At 40.6% G+C, this 26,785-nt stretch overlaps 1 protein-coding gene across 1 annotated transcript; it reads right to left on the bottom strand.

Annotated features, from left to right (window-relative positions):
• Nucleotides 1-292: 292 nt before the first annotated feature.
• LOC121584450 (arrestin domain-containing protein 3) lies at nucleotides 293-18,225 on the bottom strand. Its single transcript, XM_041900332.2, has 7 exons — nucleotides 17,876-18,225; nucleotides 14,467-14,511; nucleotides 7,415-7,475; nucleotides 4,636-4,786; nucleotides 4,342-4,438; nucleotides 2,183-2,439; nucleotides 293-1,485 (listed from the first exon to the last, which is right to left on the bottom strand). Exons 1-7 carry the CDS (start codon nucleotides 18,129-18,131, stop codon nucleotides 1,120-1,122), a joined length of 1,233 nt encoding a protein of 410 aa, XP_041756266.2. The 5' UTR covers nucleotides 18,132-18,225; the 3' UTR covers nucleotides 293-1,119.
• Nucleotides 18,226-26,785: the final 8,560 nt, after the last annotated feature.

Raw genomic sequence — 26,785 nt, 5'->3', positions numbered from 1 at the left:
CAGTATACACTGCTTAATTGAAAAATATTCATCTTTGGCATGGTATGTTACCATCGAGTATTGTCCATAATCTTCCTCCCACAAAACAGTAGCTTTTCCTTTTGCCTTGACAGAAAGACATTTAATCTTTGTTTCAGCTGAAACGACCAACATAATTCTCCCTGTGATAGTATCTCCCCTTGAAAATACATTTAGCCCATTCTTCGCGTCATATTTGATTGTGAAGATTTCGATTGTCATTCTGGTCAATGAAATGAAGCGTAGCCAACGCAGAAAGAAAAACAAGTGTTGGTTGGGTTCACAACTGTCTGTAATATAACATAGTAAGGGAGTAGGTTTATGTTTACAATAGGCGGGGACAATAAATAGGCCTTTGCCCACGATATTTGCAATGTCATCATTAAACGTTACGTCTGATTAATTTTCCAACACTTGTTGTGGCAGCATAACTCCGTGATTCTTCTCCATAAAATAAAAGGTTGTAAGGCTTACATAAGGTTTATGTATGCATATGGTGTGGTATTTGGTTGATAACAAGGTGTTTGTGGTTTTCTGTATCTCATCATAAAAAAAATTGACCAGTGGCCTATTATCATCCTGGATATATATATGGTAATAGTGGAAATGTGTGTGTATGTGTGTGTGTGTATATGGTAATAGTGAAAATGTGTGTGTGTGTGTGTATGTATATATGTAATAGTGAAAATGGCCAAATAAGTCCAAGGAAATAAAAAGCAGGGACGTCCAGGACGATAATAGGCCACTGGTCCATTTTTTGAGATACAGAAAACCACAAACACCTTATAAATAAAACTATTTAATTAGATTATCAGCACCGCCATGAAATTATAACATTCACTGTTTCATTCTTACCAGCAATATTCATATGTAGACAACTTATACAAGGCACACTGTTAGGCAGAGCTTTGTTCCATTTCATTATTCATAGTAGGCATTTCCAAAAAGATTGAAGTTATACACGTTGCCATGGCAATGACAAGAAACATCAACAATAGAGAAGTATGGAAGTATAAATGGACGTCTAAAGAGATAGAAAACTGCACATTATAATATACAACGCATTCATTTGTTATCATCTACCCTCTATCTTTTCTCCCACTAGGATTGACCACCAAAATCAGACAGGGATGGGTATACTCCGTAGGCTGGGGGAGGCGCATAAGCTCCTGGGGCCATTGGTGGATAGGCTCCTGGGGCCGTTGGTGGATAGGCTCCTGGGGCCGTTGGTGGATAGGCTCCTGGGGCCGTTGGTGGATAGGCTCCTGGGGCCGTTGGTGGATAGGCTCCTGGGGCCGTTGGGAATTGTGGTGCGCTGTTCCATCCGGGTTGGTTTGTGTTCCCAAACGAGTCAAAACCAAAGTCAGAGTAAGGTGGCGGCTGCAGTCCAGGCGTTTGAGTTCCAGGGAGGATGACCAATGGCAATTTGACTTCTGGGTCTCTGGCGTACGGAACATCCAGGACGATCTATGATGTAAACAAGGATATTGGAATCAAATTCAATGCAATAAACGACAAAGCACAGTATGCAAGCTAGAATTAAAGGTAAATGATTACATTTACATTTTAGTCATTTACGCCCAACGCTCTTAACCAGTAGACTACCTGCTGCCCTTGATTATTGGATATAACGTATATTCAAGCTAATATTTCAAGTGCATACTGTTTAAAAAAAAAACGTTTACATTTGAGTTAGAAAAAATGACTCGTATAAATCGATCAGTGACACTTTGTCAAACAGTATAACGATTTACCAATTGCATAATGTGGACTCATTAAGAAAATGGTTTGCCCAACAGTAAGTTATTCTTAGAGAAAGAGAACATTTCTCATTAAGATCATTGTGGTTAAAATGTAGCCAGCCTCTAGTCTTTGCGCTACATTTCTATCAATGATAACAACCCACATGACTTCAGAAGTTGTAAAACTGGGTCTCTAATCATTTCAAAAGTCTAATGACTCCCTTGGTAAGCAATAACAACAAAAGAAAGGGAGGAGTTTCACCAGAGCATTCCTTTTGCAGCAACCAAGCCCACTACAGCATGTTGTAAGCCCAGAACATGTTTCCTGTATCTTAGTAAATAAATGGTCAAGGCACATTGTAGTAGTGGTTTTGGATAGACACTGAATACATGTTTTAACACACACACAGAGAGATACACACCTTCAGCCTGTACTCGCATTTGATATTACTGCAGGTGAGGATGGACGGAACAATGTGGTGTGGGATTTTAAGGACTTTAGTGACTTTCAGTTGCCCAGATGGCGGGATAGGCTCTCCCAGCTCTTTCAGGATGTCTTTAGTGGACACCCTCATCTTTCCCCTCGCAAAGAAGCTGTCCTTCTGGTACAGAGTATACTTGGGCTTGATCTCACGAGAGGAGCTATTCTCAATGGACGCCACAACCGTCAGGTCTTCACCTGCAAAGGGAGGGGGGTATATTTATGGTAGCTATGTTTTTCTGAATTCATGATACTCAGCGCCATGGTCAAACCCTAATATGAGATAAATGATAGTAATTCAAACACTTGAGCAAATCTACCATGTCTGTGCATGATTTGCGTGAAACCTCAACTTGTGCTTTTTTATGAATAAGTAATTCATAAATACAAGTGTTAAAGTGGAACTGACAGCGTTTTAGCAACATTAAATCATATAAAAATCTGTTCATATACACCCCCAGGAAGAATTACGTTTCTTTTACATTTTCTGACAAGCGAGCACATAGATAGGGTAATTTCCATACTTTCATAGAATGTTTGGGAATGACGTAGAGTAAGGCATTTGTGAAAATTCTATATCAATATAGAGTGTGAAAGCGGCCGTGCGTTTGGATAATTAATAGACACTGCAGTAAATAAAACCTAATACAAATGTGTCAGTCTTGTCCAGGACCGGACTCTACACAGACCAGTGTGCCATAGCCAAATCAGAGCTATAGTAGGCATACAGTGGAGAAAAAAAGTTTTTAGTCAACCACCAATTGTGCAAGTTCTCCCACTTAAAAAGATGAGAGAGGCCTGTAATTTTCATCATAGGTACACGTCAACTATGACAGACAAATTGAGGAAAGAAACTCCAGAAAATCACATTGTAGGATTTTTTATGAATTTATTTGCAAATTATGGTGGAAAATAAGTATTTGGTCACCTACAAACAAGCAAGATTTCTGGCTCTCACAGACCTGTAACTTCTTCTTTAAGAGGCTCCTCTGTCCTCCACTCGTTACCTGTATTAATGGCACCTGTTTGAACTTGTTATCAGTATAAAAGACACCTGTCCACAACCTCAAACAGTCACACTCCAAACTCCACTATGGCCAAGACCAAAGAGCTGTCAAAGGACACCAGAAACAAAATTGTAGACCTGCACCAGGCTAGGAAGACTGAATCTGCAATAGGTAAGCAGCTTGGTTTGAAGAAATCAATTGTGGTAGCAATTATTAGGAAATGGAAGACATACAAGACCACTGATAATCTCCCAAGATGAAAGATGAATGAATGATTGTCCCAACGCACGTTTTGACAACTCAATACGAACTGCCGGCCCGCCCATTTGATCGATCCCAAATATATTTGATTGACAACTCAGAGATATGCATGCTAACTGTGGATAACAGTCGTTCAAGTTCAGCATAGCTAGCTAGCAAAGCGATTCACATTTCTTGCTAGCTAACCAAATGACACCCGCAACTCTAGCTGTAGCCACCGAAAAACGATGTGAGGGGAAAAAGTTGGTCGCTCTCCCACTCGTCCAATGACATGACATCCTTCCAGCAGTTAGCTAACCTTAGCCTCAGTGTTTTTAGCTTGCTAAATAGTTACATAAATAGATATGCAAGCCTACTAGCCACGTTATGACCTACTTGTGATCATTGCCCATGCTAGTTTGATTGTATAGACTTTCCCAGCCTTAGTTACTTACATTCGTCCGTTTTTGTCCAAAATATTGAGTCATTGAAACAGTGCATCCCGAATGGGTTGATATTTTTGACTGATATGATCGTCTGTTTGTTTCATATTTGCAAAGTCATTAAAATGCTGTCAATTCCACTTTAACCACTAAAGTCAACAATACAACTGACAAGATTCAGCTGTATTGTTTGTGTATGCATGACAAAGAACAAAATGCAATCATCTGGAAAGTATATGCTTGAGGATTGGAATACTGACAACACCCTTCCTTCACTCTTACATGTTTCCATACCTTATATTTTCTAAGAACAGTCAAATGTTCTTAAGCAACAGTATGGTATGAAAGGCTATATACCAGGGGTGCATTACTCTGTCCCTAGCCCTCGTTAGTCCTGTTGGTTTTCTTACCTAAGTAGTAGCCCATTCTCTCTATGTGAATGTCCATTCCCACTTTTCCTGAGGTGAATAACTTCATCTTTTTAGCCTTGGTTCCATGCTGAGGTATCTGAAAAGGAACAGACAGTTGTGCTACAAACACCACCACCATATAACCACAATAAGGAGGAGAAACAATTAAGAAAAGCATTGGCAGTACTGCATTAGTATCGGGATAGGCTCACACAGTAGTATTCACTGTGTCAACAAGGCGCATGTGTGTGTGTGTGTGTGTGTGTGTGTGTGTGTGTGTGTTTGATTCCATACCATCAGCACAGAGATGCTGCCCGGGTCTGCCTTGGAGACAAAGGGGAACTCAGCCCTGGCTTTGCTGGATATCCTCATTGATCTGCTCAACTTGGCCTCTAACGTATACAGGATTTTCCCCCAGGCACCTTTAAAGGATGATGGCATTGCTCTATGAAGGAGGAACATCAGTATTATTAGTTTATTTTTTATTACAAAACGGAGACTAAGCGTGGTGATAGATCGACATTCTACATAAAGTTAATATTTTATGGTGTAGTAACTAGAAGCTATTTGGTAACTACACTCAGCTGTATGGTAACTCCAGATTAGGGCCATAAATAAACAAGTGAACTGTCATAATTGGAAAATGGGCAACTAATGTCTCCGATTGGTGCAAAGTGTTAAACAAAGCAAAATATATTTTATATTTTATATTTGAGATTCTTCAAAGTAGCCACCATTTGCCTTGATGACAGATTTGCACACTCTTGGCATTCTCTAAACCAGCTTCATGAGGTAGTCACCTGGAATGCATTTCAATTAACAGGTGTGCCTTGTCAAAAGTTAATTTGTGGAAATTCTTTCCTTAATGTGTTTGAGCCAATCAGTTGTGTTGTGACAAGGTAGGGGTGGTATACAGAAGATAGCCCTATTTGGTAAAAGACCAAGTTCATATTATGGCAAGAACAGCTCAAATAAGCAAAGAGAAACGACAGTCCATTACTTTAAAACATGAAGGTCAGTCAATCTGGAAAATTTCAAGAACTGAAAGACTTAAAATAGTGAAAATAAAGAAAAACCCTGGAATGAGTAAGTGTGTCCAAACTTTTGTTTCTTCAAGTGCAGTCGCAAAAACCAAGCGCTATGTGAAACTGGCTCTTATGGGGAGTCATTGCAGATAAAGGTGGCACAACCAGTTATTGAGTGTAAGGGGGCAATTACTTTTTCACACAGGGGAATTGGGTGTTGCATAACTTTGTTTATGAAATAAATGAAATAAATATGTAATTGTTGTGTTATTTGTTCACTTATGTTCCCTTTATCTAATATTAGGTTTTGGTTGAAGATCTGATAACATTCAGTATCACAAATATGCAAAAGTTGAGAAAATTAGAAAGGGGGCAAATACTTTTTCATAGCACTGTAAGTATTCAGACCCTTTACTCAGTACTTTGTTGAAGCACCTTTAGCAGCGATTACAGCCTCGAGTCTTCTTGGGTATGACGCTACAAGCTTGGCACACCTGTATTTGGGGAGTTTCTCCCATTCTTCTCTGCAGATCCTCTCAAGCTCTGTCAGGTTGGATGGGGAGCGTCGCTGCACAGCTATTTTCAGGTATCTCCAGAGATGTTAAAATCGGGTTCAAGTCCGGGCTCTGGCTGGGCCACTCAAGGACATTCAGAGACTTGTCCTGAAGCCACTCCTGCGTTGTCTTGGCTGTGTGCTTAGGGTTGTTGTCCTGTTGGAAGGTGAACCTTCACCCCAGTCTGAGGTCCTGAGCGCTCTGGAGGAGGTTTTCATCAGGGATCTCTCTGTACTTTGCTCCGTTCATCTTTCCCTCAATCCTGACTAGTCTCCCAGCATGATGCTGCCATCACGCTTCACCGTAGGGATGGTGCCAGGTTTCCTCCAGACGTGACACTTGGCATTCAGGCCAAAGAGTTCAATCTTGGTTTCATCAACCCAGAGAATCTTGTTTCTCATGGTCAGAGTCCTTTAGGTGCCTTTTGGCAAACTCCAAGCGGGCGGTCATGTGCCTTTTACTGAGGAGTGGCTTCTGCCTGGCCACTCTACCATGAAGGCCTGATTGGTAGGGTGCTGCAAGGATGGTTGTCCTTCTGTAAAGTTCTCCCATCTCCACAGAGGAACCCCCCCCCCGATTGGTCAGTTTGGCTGGGTGGACAGCTCCCTACCAATCAAGAGTGTTGGTGGTTCCAAACTTCTTCCATTTAAGAATGATGGAGGCTACTGTGTTCTTGGGGACCTTCAATGCTGCAGACATTCCTTCGACCTTATGGCTTGGTTTTTGCTCTGACATGCACTGTCAACTGTGGGACTGGTGTGTGTCTTTCCAAATCATGTCCAATCAATTGAATTTACCACAGGTGAACTCCAATCAAGTTGTAGAAACATCTCAAGGATGATCAATGGAAACAGGATGCACCGGAGCTCAATTTCATGTCTCATAGCAAAGGGTCTGAATACTTATGTAAATAAGGTATGTTTATTTTTAATACATTTGCTAAAATGTAAAATAAAACTGTTTTCGCTTTGTCATTATGGTGTTTAGTGTGTATATTGATGTGGAAAATGTTTTATTTAATCCATTTTAGAATAAGGCTGTAACGTAACAAAATGTGGAAAAAGTAAAGGGGTCTGAATACTTTCCGAATGCACTGTCCATGTAGTATCTGCAATCTATTGATTATATTATTGACTTAATATGGCTGTTTACTCAGGCAGCTCATTTCTGATCTTTTGCCACTAATTAGTCTTTTAACCAATCAGATCAGATATTTTGCCCATAATTGGGCAAAATATCCTAATTGGGCTGCCTGTGCTTCAAACGTAGAGTAAATAATTTGTTTATTCTCATTCAGTGTGTCATGAGGAATGCTAAGACACAATCAATCATAAAACACAATGACTTAGAAAGTTAACCATTGTAAACAACTCAGGATTACCTTGCTGATGTTAACAAGATAGCTAACTACTCTAATTATTTGATTGTGCTTCATGATCGAGTGTCTTAGCAATCTAAATATTAGCCCACCAGGTGTGTATGCAGGGCACTTACTGCTGAGGGATCTGAAAGGTGAATGGGTAAACGTGAGTTCCAGGAGCTACGACATTACAATCTGAAAAACAATAAGTCACGTTTATGTTACAAGAGTAAAAAAGAAGCCGTCCAGAAATATGGACCTTTTTCTAGGCATAAAGTTCAGTGAAGTGTGTAGTAAAGCTGCGTATTTGATAAAGTTGCCACACAGTGAGTGTGTGTGTGTGTGTGTGTGTGTATGGGTGATTCTCACGAACTTGGTACATTTTTAAAAGACAAAGATAAACATTTTTATTTTGTAATGAATAAGATACCGTCTCAAATTAATCATCTTAACTGTTCAGATTCAAGACCATGCGCAAAAAAAGTATTACCGTAACACTTGTGATGTTAGAAAAGAAACATAGCATGGTGAAAATGTTGCAATTTTTTAAAAATTGCCTTAGAGATACAGGATAATTATTACAATATTTCATCCAAAACAATGTGATTATGATTAAGTATATTTTAATTAGTTATCTAGCATGTTCATAACCTGGATTTTTTATTTATGTTTTAAACTATTATTAATATTTTAAAAGTACACAAATATAAAGAGTAAATTACATTTTATGCACAGCTAAAATATTTTGAATTCTGTAATATTCTAGGAATATGTTATCATTGATGCATTTCGGTAATGAGATCCATGTTACGGTAGATGAGACCACATTACGTTAATGAACAAATAAAATGAGCAAACAATATTTTATTAAGAGCAAAAAATATAAATTTAGAACCATATTAACCATTAAGAACAAATTGATCATAACCTCCCCACCACTGCCCAGCTCCACCACATCCCACACCCGCTAAACCACAAATTTTTTTTAATGAACAGTCCTTCCCTATTCCTTCAGTGTTACGAGTGTAGGCTAACTACAGTGTTCCAACCAGTGCCTAAAATAATGCTAACCAGTAATGCTAATCGCTAACTAGCTAGCTGGCTAGCTAAAATGCCATTTAGCTAAATGCGCTAGCTAGGGCAAAGCAAACATTAGCTCTAATACAGGTTGCTACCAGTGATGGTGTATATCAGCATGTTGTTTGTTTGTGCATTAGCATGTTCTGAATCAGATAGCCTGTTCACAAATATTTGTCTAAATGCTATTAAAATGTGATTAGGGTCCCATGGGAAACACCGACCAACACTTTGGTTCCTACCCTGTCATAACTCCTACCTGGCTTTTTCTATTTGTTGTCATGCCAAATCTTTATACTTCTATGATTCCCAACAGTTGTGTTTTGATCTACGCAGTTTATTAGGTACACCACCCCGTTCACGAAAATTGATCACTCCTACAGAGTGAGTCACGTGGCCGTGGCTTGCTATATAAAGCAGGCAGACAGGCATCAAGGCATTCAGTTACTGTTCGATTTAATGTTAGAATAGGTATAACGAGTGACCTAAGCGACTTAGAGTCTGGTATGATCATCGGTTCCAGGTGCGCCGGATCCAGTATCTCAGAAACGGCCGCCCTCCTGGGCTTTTCACGCATGACAGTGTCTAGGGTTTACAGAGAATGGTGCAACAAACAAAAAACATCCAGTCAGCGGCAGTCCTGTGGACGAAAACAGCTTGTTGATGAGAGAGGTCGAAGGAGAATGGCAAGAATCGTGCAAGCTAACAGGCGGGCCACAAACAGACAAATAACGGCGCAGTACAACAGTGGTGTGCAGAACAGCATCTCGGAACGCACAACTCATCAATCCTTGTCACGGTTGGGCAATTGCAGCAGACGACCACAACGGGTTACACGCCTATCTGCTAAAAACAAGAAGCAGCTCCAGTGGGCAAGCAATCACCAACACTGGACAATTGAGGAGTGGAAAAACATTGACAAATCCTGGCTCCTGTTGCGTCATGCTGATGGCAGAGTCAGGATATGGCGTAAGCATAAGTTAAATGTGTAAGACATTTCCGTTGAATGCAGTCAGTTGTGCAATTGACTAGATATCCCCTTTCCCTATCAATTTAAACATACATTTTTCTGGTGCTTATAGTATGTGGTGCTCCTAACTTTTCTACCAATGAAAAACAGTGCTACCAATGAAAAAAGTTAATTTAGAGCCCTGGTTACAACACAGGTATAAAAGCAGTGTCAATTGGATTGTTACCAAATCTTTCTGTAGGGACAAATGAGTCATCAATAACACTCGTCTGCAACTTTCCTCTCTACACACACACCTCTCTTTCCTTTCTTCTGTACTCCTCATGCAGCTCTGGATTCCTGTACAGTTGCTCTCTATGCTTCTCTGCCTTCTCTTTTGATGAAGCCCTCTTTACATTTTAGTCATTTAGCAGATGCTCTTACAGTTAGTGAGTGCATACATTTTTTTTTCATACTTTCTTTCCTTGTCTGCCAATCTTAATAACAAGAACTTTAGATTAATCAGATTGTTCTGTTTATTGGACTACTACATTATTACACAACCCCTAAAAGGGGAATTACATTTTCAAAAATGTTGTTTGTCAGATGTTTTCATACCTCAAAAGTAGTCTTATGGGAAAAGTTAACCCAAATTACAAAATTCCATTGGTACATTGGTTTCCTTATCCTGTAAGCAGTCGGCGGACAAGGTAAGACAGCAATCCATGCTTTGGTTTTGTTTAGCATTTATAGCACAAAACCTATGCAAGTGGATATCCCCGATACAAGCATGTTCCATGTCCAAATCCTCCCAAAGTGTAAAGAATGTATTATATAGCTCAATAAAATTACTTTGACATGATTTGGAAATGAAATGCGAAAAAGTATAATAAAATCAGGGATATTCACTTACATTGGCTTTGTGCTAGAAATGCTAAAAAGTTAGAGACAATGACCAGGTAAACAAAACCAAAGCATAGATTGCTGTCTTCTCATAAATAGACAGCATACAGAGTAAGTGGACCAATGTATTGTGTAATTTGTGTGAACTATTCCTTTAAGTCCACATCCCAGGCCATTCATTGTGTAGATACACCTACAGTGGGGGGAAAAAGTATTTAGTCAGCCACCAATTGTGCAAGTTCTCCCACTTAAAAAGATGAGAGGCCTGTAATTTTCATCATTAGGTACACGTCAACCAGAAAATCACATTGTAGGATTTTTTATGAATTTATTTGCAAATTATGGTGGAAAATAAGTATTTGGTCACCTACAAACAAGCAAGATTTCTGGCTCTCACAGACCTGTAACTTCTTCTTTAAGAGGCTCCTCTGTCCTCCACTCGTTACCTGTATTAATGGCACCTGTTTGAACTTGTTATCAGTATAAAAGACACCTGTCCACAACCTCAAACAGTCACACTCCAAACTCCACTATGGCCAAGACCAAAGAGCTGTCAAAGGACACCAGAAACAAAATTGTAGACCTGCACCAGGCTGGGAAGACTGAATCTGCAATAGGTAAGCAGCTTGGTTTGAAGAAATCAACTGTGGGAGCAATTATTAGGAAATGGAAGACATACAAGACCACTGATAATCTCCCTCAATCTGGGGCTCCACGCAAGATCTCACCCCGTGGGGTCAAAATGATCACAAGAACGGTGAGCAAAAATCCCAGAACCACACGGGGGGACCTAGTGAATGACCTGCAGAGAGCTGGGACCAAAGTAACAAAGCCTACCATCAGTAACACACTACGCCACCAGGGACTCAAATCCTGCAGTGCCAGACGTGTCCCCCTGCTTAAGCCAGTACATGTCCAGGCCCGTCTGAAGTTTGCTAGAGTGCATTTGGATGATCCAGAAGAGGATTGGGAGAATGTCATATGGTCAGATGAAACCAAAATAGAACTTTCTGGTAAACACTCAACTCGTCGTGTTTGGAGGACAAAGAATGCTGAGTTGCATCCAAAGAACACCATACCTACTGTGAAGCATGGGGGTGGAAACATCATGCTTTGGGGCTGTTTTTCTGCAAAGGGACCAGGACGACTGTTCCATGTAAAGGAAAGAATGAATGGGGCCATGTATCGTGAGATTTTGAGTGAAAACCTCCTTCCATCAGTAAGGGCATTGAAGATGAAACGTGGCTGGGTCTTTCAGCATGACAATGATCCCAAACACACCGCCCGGGCAACGAAGGAGTGGCTTCGTAAGAAGCATTTCAAAGTCCTGGAGTGGCCTAGCCAGTCTCCAGATCTCAACCCCATAGAAAATCTTTGGAGGGAGTTGAAAGTCTGTTGCCCAGCGACAGCCCCAAAACATCACTGCTCTAGAGGAGATCTGCATGGAGGAATGGGCCAAAATACCAGCAACAGTGTGTGAAAACCTTGTGAAGACTTACAGAAAACGTTTGACCTGTGTCATTGCCAACAAAGGGTATATAACAAAGTATTAAACTTTTGTTATTGACCAAATACTTATTTTCCACCATAATTTGCAAATAAATTCATGAAAAATTCTACAATGTGATTTTCTGGAAAAAAAATTCTCATTGTGTCTGTCATAGTTGACGTGTACCTATGATGAAAATTACAGGCCTCTCTCATCTTTTTAAGTGGGAGAACTTGCACAATTGGTGGCTGACTAAATACTTTTTCCCCCCCCACTGTATATGCAATAACCCCAAATGAAATAAAATCAGGAAATGATATGGTGTTTTCCTGTTGGTGTTCAGGCATACAGCTGGCTCTACACAACCAATGGCATGGGGTGTGTATTTATCTTGTGAAAAGCATGAGCTGGCGCACACCCAAAACATTAGTTCAGGCATACGGCTGGCTCTTCACAACCAATGGCATGGGGGGTGTATTTATCTTGTGAAAAGCATGAGCTGGTGCACACCCAAAAAAGTTAGTAGAGGTGCTGACTAACGGCGAGTAAGCTGTAGGCTATAAAAATAAAGAGAGTCGTACACTATATATTAGCTCCCACCAACGTTTCGGGATCATCTTGTATTCATCTTGACAATTCATCTTTGAATTTACGTGTAATGCCCCTTTAACACAGGTTTGTCCAATGTTTTCAGACCTCAAAAGTTGTGTAATGTCAAGAACAGCCCGCATTGCATGTCAACAATTACAACATCATGCTATATGCCTCAACCCCAAATGAGTGATGTTTCTTTTCTGTTGAAGAAGCAGCAGCTATTCTTCCTGGGGTCCACACAAAACAGAACATGACAACATACAGAATGCTTATGGACAGGAACAGCAACACACATTTAAACTAAGAACAATCCAACTAAAGAACAATCTGACTATTTTAAAGTAATAATAAGAAGAAAGAGAAAGTAAAGAAAAATATATAAATTAATAATACTAAGAATAATGTGTGGGTGTGTGTAGAGTGTGTGTGCGCATCTCTTCACAGTCCGCATTGTTCTGTGAGGTGTCGTTTTATCCGGGGGTTTTTTTATCCTTGAGGTGTTGTTTTATCTGTTTTTGAACAGTTACCTGAGGTGGAAGATAATTCCATGCAGTCATTGCTCTATACCAGGGTTCTTCAATTCCGGTCCTGGAGGGCCGAAACACTTTCTACCTGGTAGTTAATTGCACTCACCTGGTGTCCCAGGTCTGAATTAGCCCCTGATTAGAAGGAGAGGATGAAAAACAGAGGTGTTTCGGCCCTCCAGGACCGGAATTGAAGAACCCTGCTCTATACAGTACTCTGTGTCTCCCAGCCTCTGTCCTGGACTTGGGGACTGTGAAGAGACCCCTGATTGCATGGGGTACACCCCCCTTTAACTTTTTTCACATTTTGCTGCTTTAAAATGTAATCTAAAAAGGAAAAAAATAATTTAATCCCTACAACCTACTCAACATTTTCAAAGTGAAAGAAAGTTATTTTAAAATAACTTTTCAAATTAAGAAAATACTACTGAAATATCATAATTGGTTAAGTCTCCACCCCCCTGGGTTAGGCTAATACTTGGTGGAAGCAACTTTGGCAGCCATTACAGCTGTGAATAATTTCCATTAAGATTCTACCAACTTTGCACAACTCTTAGGGTTTTTGTCAAAATTGCTCAGGCTCAGTAAATTTGGTTGGGGATCATTGATGGACAGTGATATTTAAACCTTGCCTCTGATTTTTTAAGGAGATTTCAAAATCAGGACAGACTAGACCACTCAGGAACACTCAACACCTCTTGGAAAGCCATTCTGGTGTGTCTTTGGCATTAAAATGTGTAATTGTCTCACTGAAAAATAAAACTCTTCCCCCAGGGTTAGGTTTTCAGAAGACTGAATCAGGTTGTCCTCTAACTTTTTACATGGGCTTTGCTCCTTTCATATTTATTTTGATCCTGACAAACTTCCCAGTCCCTGCCGATGACAAGCATACCCATAACATGATGCTGCCAACACAATAGGTTTTGAGCTGTGTGTTAACAGGCTGAACAGACAATTCGGTACTTTCAGCGCGTCAATACCTCTTACGAAGACCAGCAGTGATGCAGTCAATCTCTCCTCCACTCTGAACTAGGAGAGAATGACCTGCATGTTATTGACATTGTCCCTCTGTGTACATTTGAGGGCCCAGACGTGCTGCTCTGTTCAGGTTCAGCTGCAGCTTTTCTAGGTCCTTTTTTGACACACCTGACCATACAACTGGGTAATAGTCAAGATGCGACAAAACCAGAGCTTGCAGGACTTGTTTGGTTGCATGTGATGTTAAGAAAGCAGAGCATCTCTTTATCACAGACAGACCTCTCCCCATCTTTACAACAATAGAATCAATATGCTTTGACCATGACAGTTCACAACAGTGGCGTGTATTCATGGATGCCAAGGGAAGCCATGCTTAACAAAAAAATTGACCATAAATAAAAATAAAACATTCTGTTTCTGTGTTTAATAATTTTCCTTCAAGTCACAAAAGGCTGAATGTATCTTACAGGAGAAAGCATCCGAGCGAGCAAAACTGCGGCCCTCTGTCTCTCTATGTGTAGGCCATCTATCTGATGCCGTCTGGTCCATATAAAGGCTATAAAGCTGAATTGGTTTCAGTTGGTTTTATGAGAATCACTCATGTGTGTCTGCATGCGTTGCCACACAGTGTTCCAGAAGTGTTGAGTGTGTGATTATAAGAAGCAAACTCACACATAGTGGCACTTTGACCTGTCAACAGGGTTTGATGGTCTTGTCCTAAGGAGAAATCAGTATATAGTTATTGAACGATTGTTTAGATCAAGGCGACTATGTACATCTGTTAACATGCGTTTGGATCATCATCAGCTGATGGAAAAGGCTCACTGGAATTCGCATAACTCACTCTTAATGCATTGCCCCACAGCCCCTCATTGGCTTACCTGGAATCTTTTACCTGTAAAAATTGGTTAAAGAAATCCAACTCTACACCAAAAGTAGGTGTTTAACTTGGTGCAATGGTATGGATCATTATTGATCAGTTGCTGTACAGTCGTGGTCAAAAGTTTTGAGAATGACACAAATACTAATTTTCACAAAGTCTGCTGCCTCAGTTTTGATGATGGCAATTTGCATATAATAATAATAATAATAATAATAATAATAATAATAATAATAATAATAATAAGCCATTTAGCAGACACTTTTATCCAAAGTGACTTACAGTCATGTGCGCATACATTTTTACGTATGGGTGGTCCCGGGGATCGAACCCATTACCCTGGCGTTACAAGCGCCATGCTCTACCAATTGAGCTACAGAATGTCATGAAGAGTGATCAGATGAATTGCAATTAATTGCAAAGTCCCTCTTTGCCATGAAAATGAACTTAATCCCCCAAAAAACATTTCCACTGCATTTCAGCCCTGTCGCAAAAGGACCAGCTGCCATCATGTCAGTGATTCTCTCGTTAACACAGGTGAGAGTGTTGACGAGGACAAGGCTGGAGATCACTCTGTCATGCTGATTGAGTTAGAATAACAGACTGGAAGCTTTAAAGGAGGGTGGTGCTCGAAATCATTGTTCTTCCTCTGTTAACCATGGTTACCTGCAAGGAAACACGTGCCGTCATCATTGCTTTGCACAAAAAGGGCTTCAGAGGCAAGGATATTGCTGCTAGTAAGATTGCACCTAAATCAACCATTTATCGGATCATTAAGAACTTCAAGGAGAGAGGTTCAATTGTTGTGAAGAAGTAGTCAGGGTGCCCAAGAAAGTCCAGCAAGTGCCAGGACCGTCTCCTAAAGTTGATTCAGCTGCGGGATCGGGGCACCACCAGTGCAGAGCTTGCTCAAGAATGGCAGCAGGCAGGTGTGAGTGCATCTGCACGCACAGTGAGGCGAATACTTTTGGAGGATGGCCTGGTGTCAAGAAGGGCAGCAAAGAAGCCACTTCTCTTCAGGAAAAACGTCAGGGACAGACTGATATTCTGCAAAAGGTACAGGGATTGGACTGCTGAGGACTGGGGTAAAGTCATTTTCTCTGATGAATCCCCTTTCCGAATGTTTGGGGCTTCCGGAAAACACCTTGTCCGGAGAAGACAAGGTGAGCGCTACCATCAGTCCTGTGTCATGCCAACAGTAAAGCATCCTGAGACCATTCATGTGTGGGGTTGCTTCTCAGCCAAGTGAGTGGGCTCACTCACAATTTTGCCTAAGAACACAGCCATGAAAAAAGAATGGTACCAACACATCCTCCGAGAGCAACTTCTCCCAACCACCCAAGAACAGTTTAGTGACGACCAGTGTCTTTTCCAGCATGATGGAGGACCTTGCCATAAGGCGAAAGTGATAACTAAATGGCTCGGGGAACAGAACATCGACATTTTGGGTCCATGGCCAGGAAACGCCCCAGACCTTAATCCGATTGAGAACTTGTGGTCGATCCTCAAGAGGTGGGTGGACAAACAAAAACCCACAAATTCTGACAAACTCCAAGCATTGATTATGCAAGAATGGGCTGCCATTAGTCAGGATGTGGCCCAGAAGTTAATAAACAGCATGCCAGGGCGGATTGCAGAGGTCTTGAAAAAGAAGGGTCAACACTGCAAATATTGACTCTTTGCATAAACTTAATGTAATTGTCAATAAAAGCCTTTGACACTTATGGAATGCTTGTAATTATACTTCAGTATACCATAGTAACATCTGACAAATATTTCATAACACTGAAGCAGCAAACTTTGTGAAGACCAATACTTGAGTCATTCTCAAAACTTTTGACAACGACTATACACATTATATAACGTTACTAGTCAGCCCCTTGTCAATCTTTTTTTTTTTTTCACCTTTATTTAACCAGGTAAGCCAGTTGAGAACAAGTTCTCATTTACAACTGCGACCTGGCCAAGATAAAGCAAAGCAGTGCGATAAAAACAACAACACAGAGTTACATATGGAATAAACAAAAACGTACAGTCAATAACACAATAGAAAATCTTGTCATTTACATTTTAGTCATTTAGCAGACGCTCTTATCCAGAGCGACTTACAGTTAGTGAGTGCATAAATTTTTCAATCTATACCTTCAGTAATAGTAGTGACATGTGAAGTGCAGTGGCGACTACACTGGACTAGCCTGATCCACCATATATAGATCTCACACACACACACAGACACATATAGCACACACACACGTATACACATACACACACTACCGTTCAAAAGTTTGGGGTCACTTAGAAATGTCCTTGTTTTTGAAAGAAAAGCTATTTTTTTGTCCACTAAAAAAACATCAAATTGATCAGAAATACAGTGTAGGCAATGTTAATGCTGTAAATGGCTATTGTAGCTGGAAACGGCTGATTTCTAATGGAATATCTACATAGGCATACAGAGGGCCATTATCAGCAGCCATCAGATGCTGGAGGAGTGCTTGATGCCATCTGTCAAGCATGGTGGAGGCAATGTGATGGTCTGGGGGTGCTTTGGTGGTGGTAAAGTGGGAGATTTGTACAGGGTAAATGGATCTTGAAGAAGGAAGGCTATCACTCCATTTTGCAATGCCATGCCATACCCTGTGTGCGGCGCATGATTGGAGCCAATTTCCTCCTACAACAGGACAATGACCCAAAGCACAGCTCCAAACTATGCAAGAACTATTTAGGGAATAAGCAGTCAGCTGGTATTCTGTCTATAATGGAGTTGCCAGCACAGTCACCGGATCTCAACCCTATTGAGCTGTTGTCCAATTTGTGGGAGGTGCTTCAGGAAGCATGGGGTGAAATCTCTTCAGATTACCTCAACAAATTGACAACTAGAATGCCAAAGGTCTGCAAGACTGTAATTGCTGCAAATGGAGGATTCTATGACGAAAGCAAAGGACACAATTATTATTTCAATTAAAAATCATTATTTCTAACCTTGTCAATGACTACATTTCCTATGCATTTTGCTATATTATCTACTGAAACTCATTTCATGTATGTTTTCATGGAAAACAAGGACATTTCTAACTTTTGAACGGTAGTGTATATATATAAATAAATAAAATGGTAGAACGACGCTACTACTGCACTACAATAGGCATACTTCGTAAATACATTTCCCATTGAAAACTCTGGAAGCTGGGCTTGATGCCTTACCTTGGCCTTTTTGTTCTCGAATGATACATTGTTCAATGCTAAAGTACTTGTCCTTGGAATGGTAAGTTACAGTTGTCTTATTATGATGTTCTGTCCAAAGGACCTCCGACTTTCCCTTCGCTTTTATGGAAAGAGAATCTATTTTGCAATCTTTTCCCAATTCCAACGTTATTCGTCCCGAAATGAAATCGCCGCTGCTAAAAGTTTTGCCTACATCGTCGTAGGTTACCGAAATATTCTTTACGGTAGACGACATTTCAAGAAGAGCGCACGGAGAGATAGTAAAGAAACTGAGGTAATTTAAAATGTTCAATTGTTACTAAGGAACGACGCGAGTCTCTTTCATGACGTAGTCTAAACGATGGGCGTGGCATGAACCAGAATCTTACGACAGACCTTCTTCTTCGATGAGGTTTAACGGCGGTTGGCATCCAATTTGTTGCATTACCGCCACCTACTAGACTGGTGTACAACTCCCTTATATTTTGCTTGAAAAATTAAATAAAGAAATACCCTACCATCTAACACTACACTCACAAATTCAAAATTATTATTAATAATTAACACCACCCCACTCCACTATTTAAATATATTCATTCCTACCTCATGCCCTCAACCTGAGATGATGGAACATTACCACTTAACACTCCCTGTAACTCTTCTGATGTCAAGTCTCGCACACCCAAATACCTCTCTGCAGCTGCCACCACAACCTCAATTTTCTTAGACGTACGTTCCATCCCTGCTGTACAATTAATAACCATTGCTATAAATGCTAAACATTCAAATCTTACTGAAACATATCACTTGTCCTATCCCTCTGCATTGGTACATCTCTACTACTCTCACCACTCCTCCCCCTTGACCCATCTTCCTCTACTTTCTTCACTGCCTCAGCATATGACAACTTCTTCACTACTCTTACCCTGGAAACCTCAACCTGCCTTTCTCGCACAGGACATATATTTAAATAGTGTGGTTGTGGTGTTAATTATTAATAATAATTTTGAATTTGTGAGTGTAGGGTATTTCTTTATTTAATTTTATTTTTCAAGCAAAATATAAGGGAGTTGTACACCAGTCTAGTAGGTGGCGGTAATGCAACAAATTGGATGCGAACCTCCGTTAAACCTCATCGAAGAAGAAGAAGCCATTCAACAACGTTTCAAGCATAATACTGTCAAAATACGTTCGATACTTATCAAATAATGGAGTTTCGCTGATCAACTATGGCCATTACTACCGTTACGGTCGGTATGTACTTCCAAAAAGGTCTAAATAAAAAGTGACATGCAACCGAAAAAATGCAGTCTGGAAATAATCTAAACATTGTTTTTGACCAAGTGTATGCGCTTCTTCGTTTTCTTTAGGATTTGGTTGGCGGATCGCATCCAACTTTTAGGTGCGTACACCGCCACCTACTGTACTAGCGCGTGAGGCCATTCACGGCCTACCTACATGAAATTCTTGAAGTGCAAGAGCTCACCGAAAGAGGAGTTTTTGTATGGAGGTCAAATTTCATGTTCACATGCGTATCAACGGCTGATCTTGCCTCTTCTTTTTCTGACCAGAGTACCTTCTTCCATATGTTTGGGGAGTCTCCCACATGCCTTTTGGTGAACAACAAACATGTTTGCTTATTTTTTATTACAGAAAATCACATTGTAGGATTTTTAATGAATTTATTTGCAAATTATGGTGGAAAATAAGTATTTGGTCACCTACAAACAAGCAAGATTTCTGGCTCTCACAGACCTGTAACAACTTCTTTAAGAGGTTCCTCTGTCCTCCACTCGTTACCTGTATTAATGGCACCTGTTTGAACTTGTTATCAGTATAAAAGACACCTGTCCACAACCTCAAACAGTCACACTCCAAACTCCACTATGGCCAAGACCAAAGAGCTGTCAAAGGACACCAGAAACAAAATTGTAGACCTGCACCAGGCTGGGAAGACTGAATCTGCAATAGGTAAGCAGCTTGGTTTGAAGAAATCAACTATGGGAGCAATTATTAGGAAATGGAAGACATACAAGACCACTGATAATCTCCCTCGATCTGGGGCTCCACGCAAGATCTCACCCCGTGGGGTCAAAATGATCACAAGAACGGTGAGCAAAAATCCCAGAACCACACGGGGGGACCTAGTGAATGACCTGCAGAGAGCTGGGACCAAAGTAACAAAGCCTACCATCAGTAACACACTACGCCGCCAGGGACTCAAATCCTGCAGTGCCAGACGTGTCCCCATGCTTAAGCCAGTACATGTCCAGGCCCGTCTGAAGTTTGCTAGAGTGCATTTGATGATCCAGAAGAGGATTGGGAGAATGTCAGATGAAACCAAAATATAACTTTTTGGTAAAAACTCAACTCGTCGTGTTTGGAGGACAAAGAATGCTGAGTTGCATCCAAAGAACACCATACCTACTGTGAAGCATGGGGGTGGAAACATCATGCTTTGGGGCTGTTTTTCTGCAAAGGGACCAGGACGACTGATCCGTGTAAAGGAAAGAATGAATGGGGCCATGTATCGTGAGATTTTGAGTGAAAACCTCCTTCCATCAGCAAGGGCATTGAAGATGAAACGTGGCTGGGTCTTTCAGCATGACAATGATCCCAAACACACCGCCCGGGCAACGAAGGAGTGGCTTCGTAAGAAGCATTTCAAAGTCCTGGAGTGGCCTAGCCAGTCTCCAGATCTCAACCCCATAGAAAATCTTTGGAGGAGTTGAAAGTCTGTGTTGCCTAGCGACAGCCCCAAAACATCACTGCTCTAGAGGAGATCTGCATGGAGGAATGGGCCAAAATACCAGCAACAGTGTGTGAAAACCTTGTGAAGACTTACAGAAAACGTTTGACCTGTGTCATTGCCAACAAAGGCTATATAACAAAGTATTGAGAAACTTTTGTTATTGACCAAATACTTATTTTCCACCATAATTTGCAAATAAATTCATTAAAAATCCTACAATGTGATTTTCTGGATTTTTTTTCCTCATTTTGTCTGTCATAGTTGACGTGTACCTATGATGAAAATTACAGGCCTCTCTCATCTTTTTAAGTGGGAGAACTTGCACGATTGGTGGCTGACTAAATACTTTTTTTCCCCACTGTATTTGGGTGAAGAAGGCACAGTGATGCCGAAACGTTGGTGTTTTTTTACCCAATAAATTACTGGGAGGTTATACATATGGAGTGTGCGACTATTTGTTTTTATTGCTTACAGTTTATTCAACGTTAGTCAGCACCTCTACACTAAATAATTTTCTCTGGGTGTGCGCCAGCTTATGCTTTTTATCAGTGCCTTCAGAAAGTATTCACAACCCTTAACTTTTTCCACACTTTGTTGTGGTATAGCCTGAGTTGTCACTGGCCTACACACAATACCCCATAATGTGAAAGTGGAATTATGTTTTTAGAAATGTTTACAAATTAATAAAAAATGAAAAGCTGAAATGTCTTGAGTCAATAAGTATTCAACCCCTTTGTTATGGCAAGCCTAAATAAGTTCAGGAGTAAACATGTGCTTAACAAGTTGCATGGACTCACTCTTTGTGCAATAATAGTGTTTAACATTATTGTTTTATGACTACCTCATGTCTGTACCCCACACATACAGATAATTGTAACGTCCCTCACTCGACCAGTGAATTTCACACACAGATTCAACCACAAAGACCAGGGAGGTTTTCCAACGCCTCACAAAGAAGAGCACCTATTGGTAGATGGGTAAAACATCAAATAAACATACATTGAATATCCCTTTGAGCATGATGAAGTTATTAATTACACTTTGGATGGTGTATCAATACACCCAGTCACTACAAAGATACAGGTGTCCTTCCTAACTCTGTTGCCAGAAAGGAAGAAAACCGTTCAGGGATTTCAACATGAGGCCAATGGTGACTTTAAAACTGTTACAGAGTTTAATGGCTGTGATAGGAGAAAAGTGAGGATGGATCAACAACATTGTAGTTACTCCACAATACTAACCTAATTGACAGAGTGAAAAGAAGGAAGCTTGTACAGAATACAAATATTCCAAAACATGCATCCTGGTTGCAACAAGGCATTGTCCTGAATACAAAGTGTTATGTTTGGCGCAAATCCATTACAACACATTACGGAGTACCACTCCTCATATTTTCAAGCATAGTGGTGGCTGCATCATGTTACGGGTATGCTTGTAATCATTAAGGACTGGGGAGTTTTTCAGGATAAAAAAGAAACAGAATGGAGCTAAGCACAGGCAAAATCCTAGAGGAAAACCTGCTTCAGTCTGCTTTCCACCAGACACTGGAGATGAATTCACCTTTCAGCAGGACAATAACCTAAAACACAAGGCCAAATCTACACTGGAGTTGCTTATCAAGAAGACAGTGAATGTTCCTGAGTGGCCGAGTTACAGTTTTGACATAAATCTATGGCAAGACCTGAAAATGGTTCTCTACCAACGATCAACAACCAATTTGATGGAGCTTGAAGTATTTTGAAAAGAATAATAGGCAAATGTTGCACAATCCAGGTGTGGAAAACTCTTAGAGAGACTTACCGCGAAAGACTCACAGCTGTAGTTGCTGCCAAAGCTGTTTCTCCAAAGTATTGACTCAGGGTTGTGTGAGTACTTATGCAAATTAGATATTTCTGTATTTCATTTTCAATACATTTGCTAACATTTCTAAAAACATGTTTTCACTTTTTCATTATGGGGTATTGTGTATAGATGGGTGAGGGAAAAAACAATATATTTAATCCATTTTGAATTCAGGCTGTAAGACAACAAAATGTGGAATAAATCAAGGGGTATGAAAACTTTCTGAAGGCACTGTAGCTAACAGTAGCAGTATGTGGGTAAAATCACTGGGGAAGCCAAGCCCCCCCCAACCCAACCCCCAAAACAGCAATATTACAACCTGTGTTGTGATAATTGCATTGTTTGCTCTATAACCTGTTAGTTCATATGCCTTGCCACCGTGATATATAGGCCTAAGGCTGAGACAATAACAAAACACAGTGGCAGAATAAAATCAACCACACCTTTGTTTCATCACAAAACTGGAGAACAACATCTGTTCCGGTGGTGTCCATAAAGTATATTGCATGTAACAAACAGTTACATGACCTACAGCATGGTCAATCAAGTTAATGTTTCCGACATTTTCGGACTACTAAACAACTATTGATTTAAAACACCGGAGAGATACCGCAAGTCGCAAAGAAAACAGGAGCTGCCTCCACTATTCCAGCACCACTTCAATGTCATCAAATCCCCTATGCTTAGTCTAATACAGTGACAACTAAAATATTCCAAAAACAATTTAGTCCAATCAACGTAAGCTATATATCATGTGGCTGTCCATGGGACTGATTTCCGTGTGTAAGTAGAAAAGACATGTTGACTCACCCTACTTGTAGAGAAACACCAATGCCATAATCCTATTTTTCATGTTGCCGAAACAGTTTATGACTTTGTCATACAGTACACACCTTTAGTTTTTGTTGTCCTAGGCTACCTGGCTAAAATGCTAACTTCCCTTAATGGGCAACAATTAGCCAGCTAGTTAACATTAGCCTACTACATCTAGCTACATAGTGAACTTCCATCCTCTCAGGCTAGAGGCACAATGTATGAATTTATGGTTGGATCCGAATTGCCGTTTTAATCATTGGCCAATACGGAGAATTAAGTAAAACCACAAGTCCAAATCCATATCTCCATCCAATGGCTAATTTAGGAAAGGGACAATTTTAGCTAGCTAGCCACCGGAGGGCAACAACACAACACAACAATTCAAGTTTTTTTCTGTCAATGATGTTTGGCTTTTGATGTGAAGCCAAATCCAAACTTTTTTTTGGTGCACCAAGACCATTCACAGTTGAGTTCACTCAGTCTAGCTCAACGCTGATTGGCTATCATTGTATATATTTTTTTTATCAAGGGAGGCCAAATGCTCACTGGCTTCCCTTGCTACAGACGGCAACAATATCATACTCTTTTTGACCAGACAGCATCAGATAGATGGGCTACACATACAGAGATAGAGGGGCGCTGTTTCGCTCAATCGGATGCTTTCTCCGGTGAGATACATTCAGCCTCTTGCTAATTGAAGGAAAATTATGAAACAGAGAGATTAAAGATAAATAATTTTCGGGGTTTTGTTTCTTGGTAAATGTTCCCTTGGCATACATGAAAACATGCCACTGATAGCTACACATCAAACATATTGCAGCAACCTTAACCGAACACCTGGCGAAACGGTTAAGGTGTTGTCTTTACAGTCGCTGGACCGTTTTGTAACAGAGGCCAACCCTGACAAATAACTAAAATGTCAACCATAAAACCGTACACCCAAGTACTTTTCTGCCACCACACATCTACAGTGGGGAAAAAAAGTATTTAGTCAGCCACCAATTGTGCAAGTTCTTCCACTTAAAAAGATGAGAGGCCTGTAATTTTCATCATAGATACACGTCAACTATGACAGACAAATTGAGATTTTTTTATCTCCAGAAAATCACATTGTAGGATTTTTAATGAATTTATTTGCAAATTATGGTGGAAAATAAGTATTTGGTCACCTACAAACAAGCAAGATTTCTGGCTCTCACAGACCTGTAACTTCTTCTTTAAGAGGCTCCTCTGTCCTCCACTCGTTACCTGTATTAATGGCACCTGTTTGAACTTGTTATCAGTATAAAAGACACCTGTCCACAACCTCAAACAGTCACACTCCAAACTCCACTATGGCCAAGACCAAAGAGCTGTCAAAGGACACCAGAAACAAAATTGTAGACCTGCACCAGGCTGGGAAGACTGAATCTGCAATAGGTAAGCAGCTTGGTTTGAAGAAATCAACTGTGGGAGCAATTATTAGGAAATGAAAGACATACAAGACCACTGATAATCTCCCTCGATCTGGGGCTCCACGCAAGGTCTCACCCCGTGGGGTCAAAATGATCACAAGAACGGTGAGCAAAAATCCCAGAACCACATGGGGGGACCTAGTGAATGACCTGCAGAGAGCTGGGACCAAAGAAACAAAGCCTACCATCAGTAACACACTACGCCGCCAGAGACTCAAATCCTGCAGTGCCAGACGTGTCCCCCTGCTTAAGCCAGTACATGTCCAGGCCCGTCTGAAGTTTGCTATAGTGCATTTGGATGATCCAGAAGAGGATTGGGAGAATGTCATATGGTCAGATGAAACCAAAATAGAACTTTCTGGTAAAAACTCAACTCGTCGTGTTTGGAGGACAAAGAATGCTGAGTTGCATCCAAAGAACACCATACCTACTGTGAAGCATGGGGGTGGAAACATCATGCTTTGGGGCTGTTTTTCTGCAAAGGGACCAGGACGACTGATCCGTGTAAAGGAAAGAATGAATGGGGCCATGTATCGTGAGATTTTGAGTGAAAACCTCCTTCCATCAGCAAGGGCATTGAAGATGAAACGTGGCTGGGTCTTTCAGCATGACAATGATCCCAAACACACCGCCCGGGCAACGAAGGAGTGGCTTCGTAAGAATCATTTCAAGGTCCTGGAGTGGCCTAGCCAGTCTCCAGATCTCAAACCCATAGAAAATCTTTGGAGGGAGTTGAAAGTCCATGTTGCCCAGTGACAGCCCCAAAACATCACTGCTATAGAGGAGATCTGCATGGAGGAATGTGCCAAAATACCAGCAACAGTGTGTGAAAACCATGTGAAGACTTACAGAAAACGTTTGACCTGTGTCATTGCCAACAAAGGGTATATAACAAAGTATTGAGAAACTTTTGTTATTGACCAAATACTTATTTTCCACCATCATTTGCAAATAAATTCATAACAAATCCTACAATGTGATTTTCTGGATTTTTTTTCTCTCATTTTGTCTGTCATAGTTGACGTGTACCTATGATGAAAATTACAGGCCTCTCATCTTTTTAAGTGGGAGAACTTGCACAATTGGTGGCTGACTAAATACGTTTTTTCCCCACTGTACGTAGCAAACCGACAGGTGTGGCATATCAAGAAGCTGATTAAACAGCATGATCATTACACAGGTGCACCTTGTGCTGGGTAAAATAAAAGACCACTCTAAAATGTGCAGTTGTGTCACACAACATAATGCCACAGAGGTCTCAAGTTGAGGGAGCGTGCAATTGACATGCTGACTGTAGGAATGTCCACCAGAGCTGTTGCCAGGGAATTTAATGTACATTTCTCTACCATGTCATTTTAGAGAATTTGGCAGTACATCCAACCGGCATCACAACCGCAGACCAGTGTAACCACGCCAGCCCAGGACCTCCACATCCAGCTTCTTCACCTGCGGGATCGTCTAGAGACCAGCCACCTGGACGGCTGATGAAACTGAGGAGTATTTCTGTCTGTAATTAAGCCCTTTTGTGGGGAAAAAAATATTTCTGATTGGCTGGGCCTGTCTCCCCAGTGGGTGGGCCTATGCCCTCCCAGGCCCACCATGGCTGCGTCCTTGCCCAGTCATGTGAAATCCATAGATCAGGGCCAATTTTTATTTATTTAAATTGACTGATTTCCTTATATGAACTGTAACTCAGTAAAATCGTTGAAATTGTTGCATTTATATTTTTGTTCAGTATAGTTTCAGGCCTGTTAGGGTACTCCCAGAAAGTCCTAGCAAAATTCTTGTTTGATAAATATTTTATTGTTAAAAAGCTATTCTTGCCCATTTTATTGGAAATCTATTACCTTAAGGTACGTCATGGTTACCCAGAAATTATTTTATATTGATATAAAAACAGCTTCATTGGGCATTTAAATAGTTACCCCAGCGAAAGTACATATTGTTGTGCTTCCGAGTCAAATTTCCCGGAAAATAACAACATTACATAGTTTGTTCTGTTTATGAAGTATTGCATTTTTCAAATAAATTTAAAGGCCTTATTTA

This window comes from Coregonus clupeaformis, chromosome 16 (genome assembly GCF_020615455.1).
Source record: "Coregonus clupeaformis isolate EN_2021a chromosome 16, ASM2061545v1, whole genome shotgun sequence".
Classification (NCBI taxonomy): domain Eukaryota; kingdom Metazoa; phylum Chordata; class Actinopteri; order Salmoniformes; family Salmonidae; genus Coregonus; species Coregonus clupeaformis.
The sequence above is the reverse complement of the archived record's forward strand: the minus strand, read 5'-3'. Positions and strand labels throughout refer to the sequence as shown.

Excerpts from the sequence above, each read along its gene's own strand:
- LOC121584450 (XM_041900332.2), bottom strand. The coding sequence starts at position 18,131 with ATGTCGTCTACCGTAAAGAATATTTCGGTAACCTACGACGATGTAGGC. Across the intron at positions 4,439-4,635 it reads GCAGCATCTCTGTGCTGATG|ATACCTCAGCATGGAACCAA; the intron begins GTATGGAATCAA and ends GTTCCTTTTCAG. Across the intron at positions 2,440-4,341 it reads GAGAATGGGCTACTACTTAG|GTGAAGACCTGACGGTTGTG; the intron begins GTAAGAAAACCA and ends CTCCCTTTGCAG.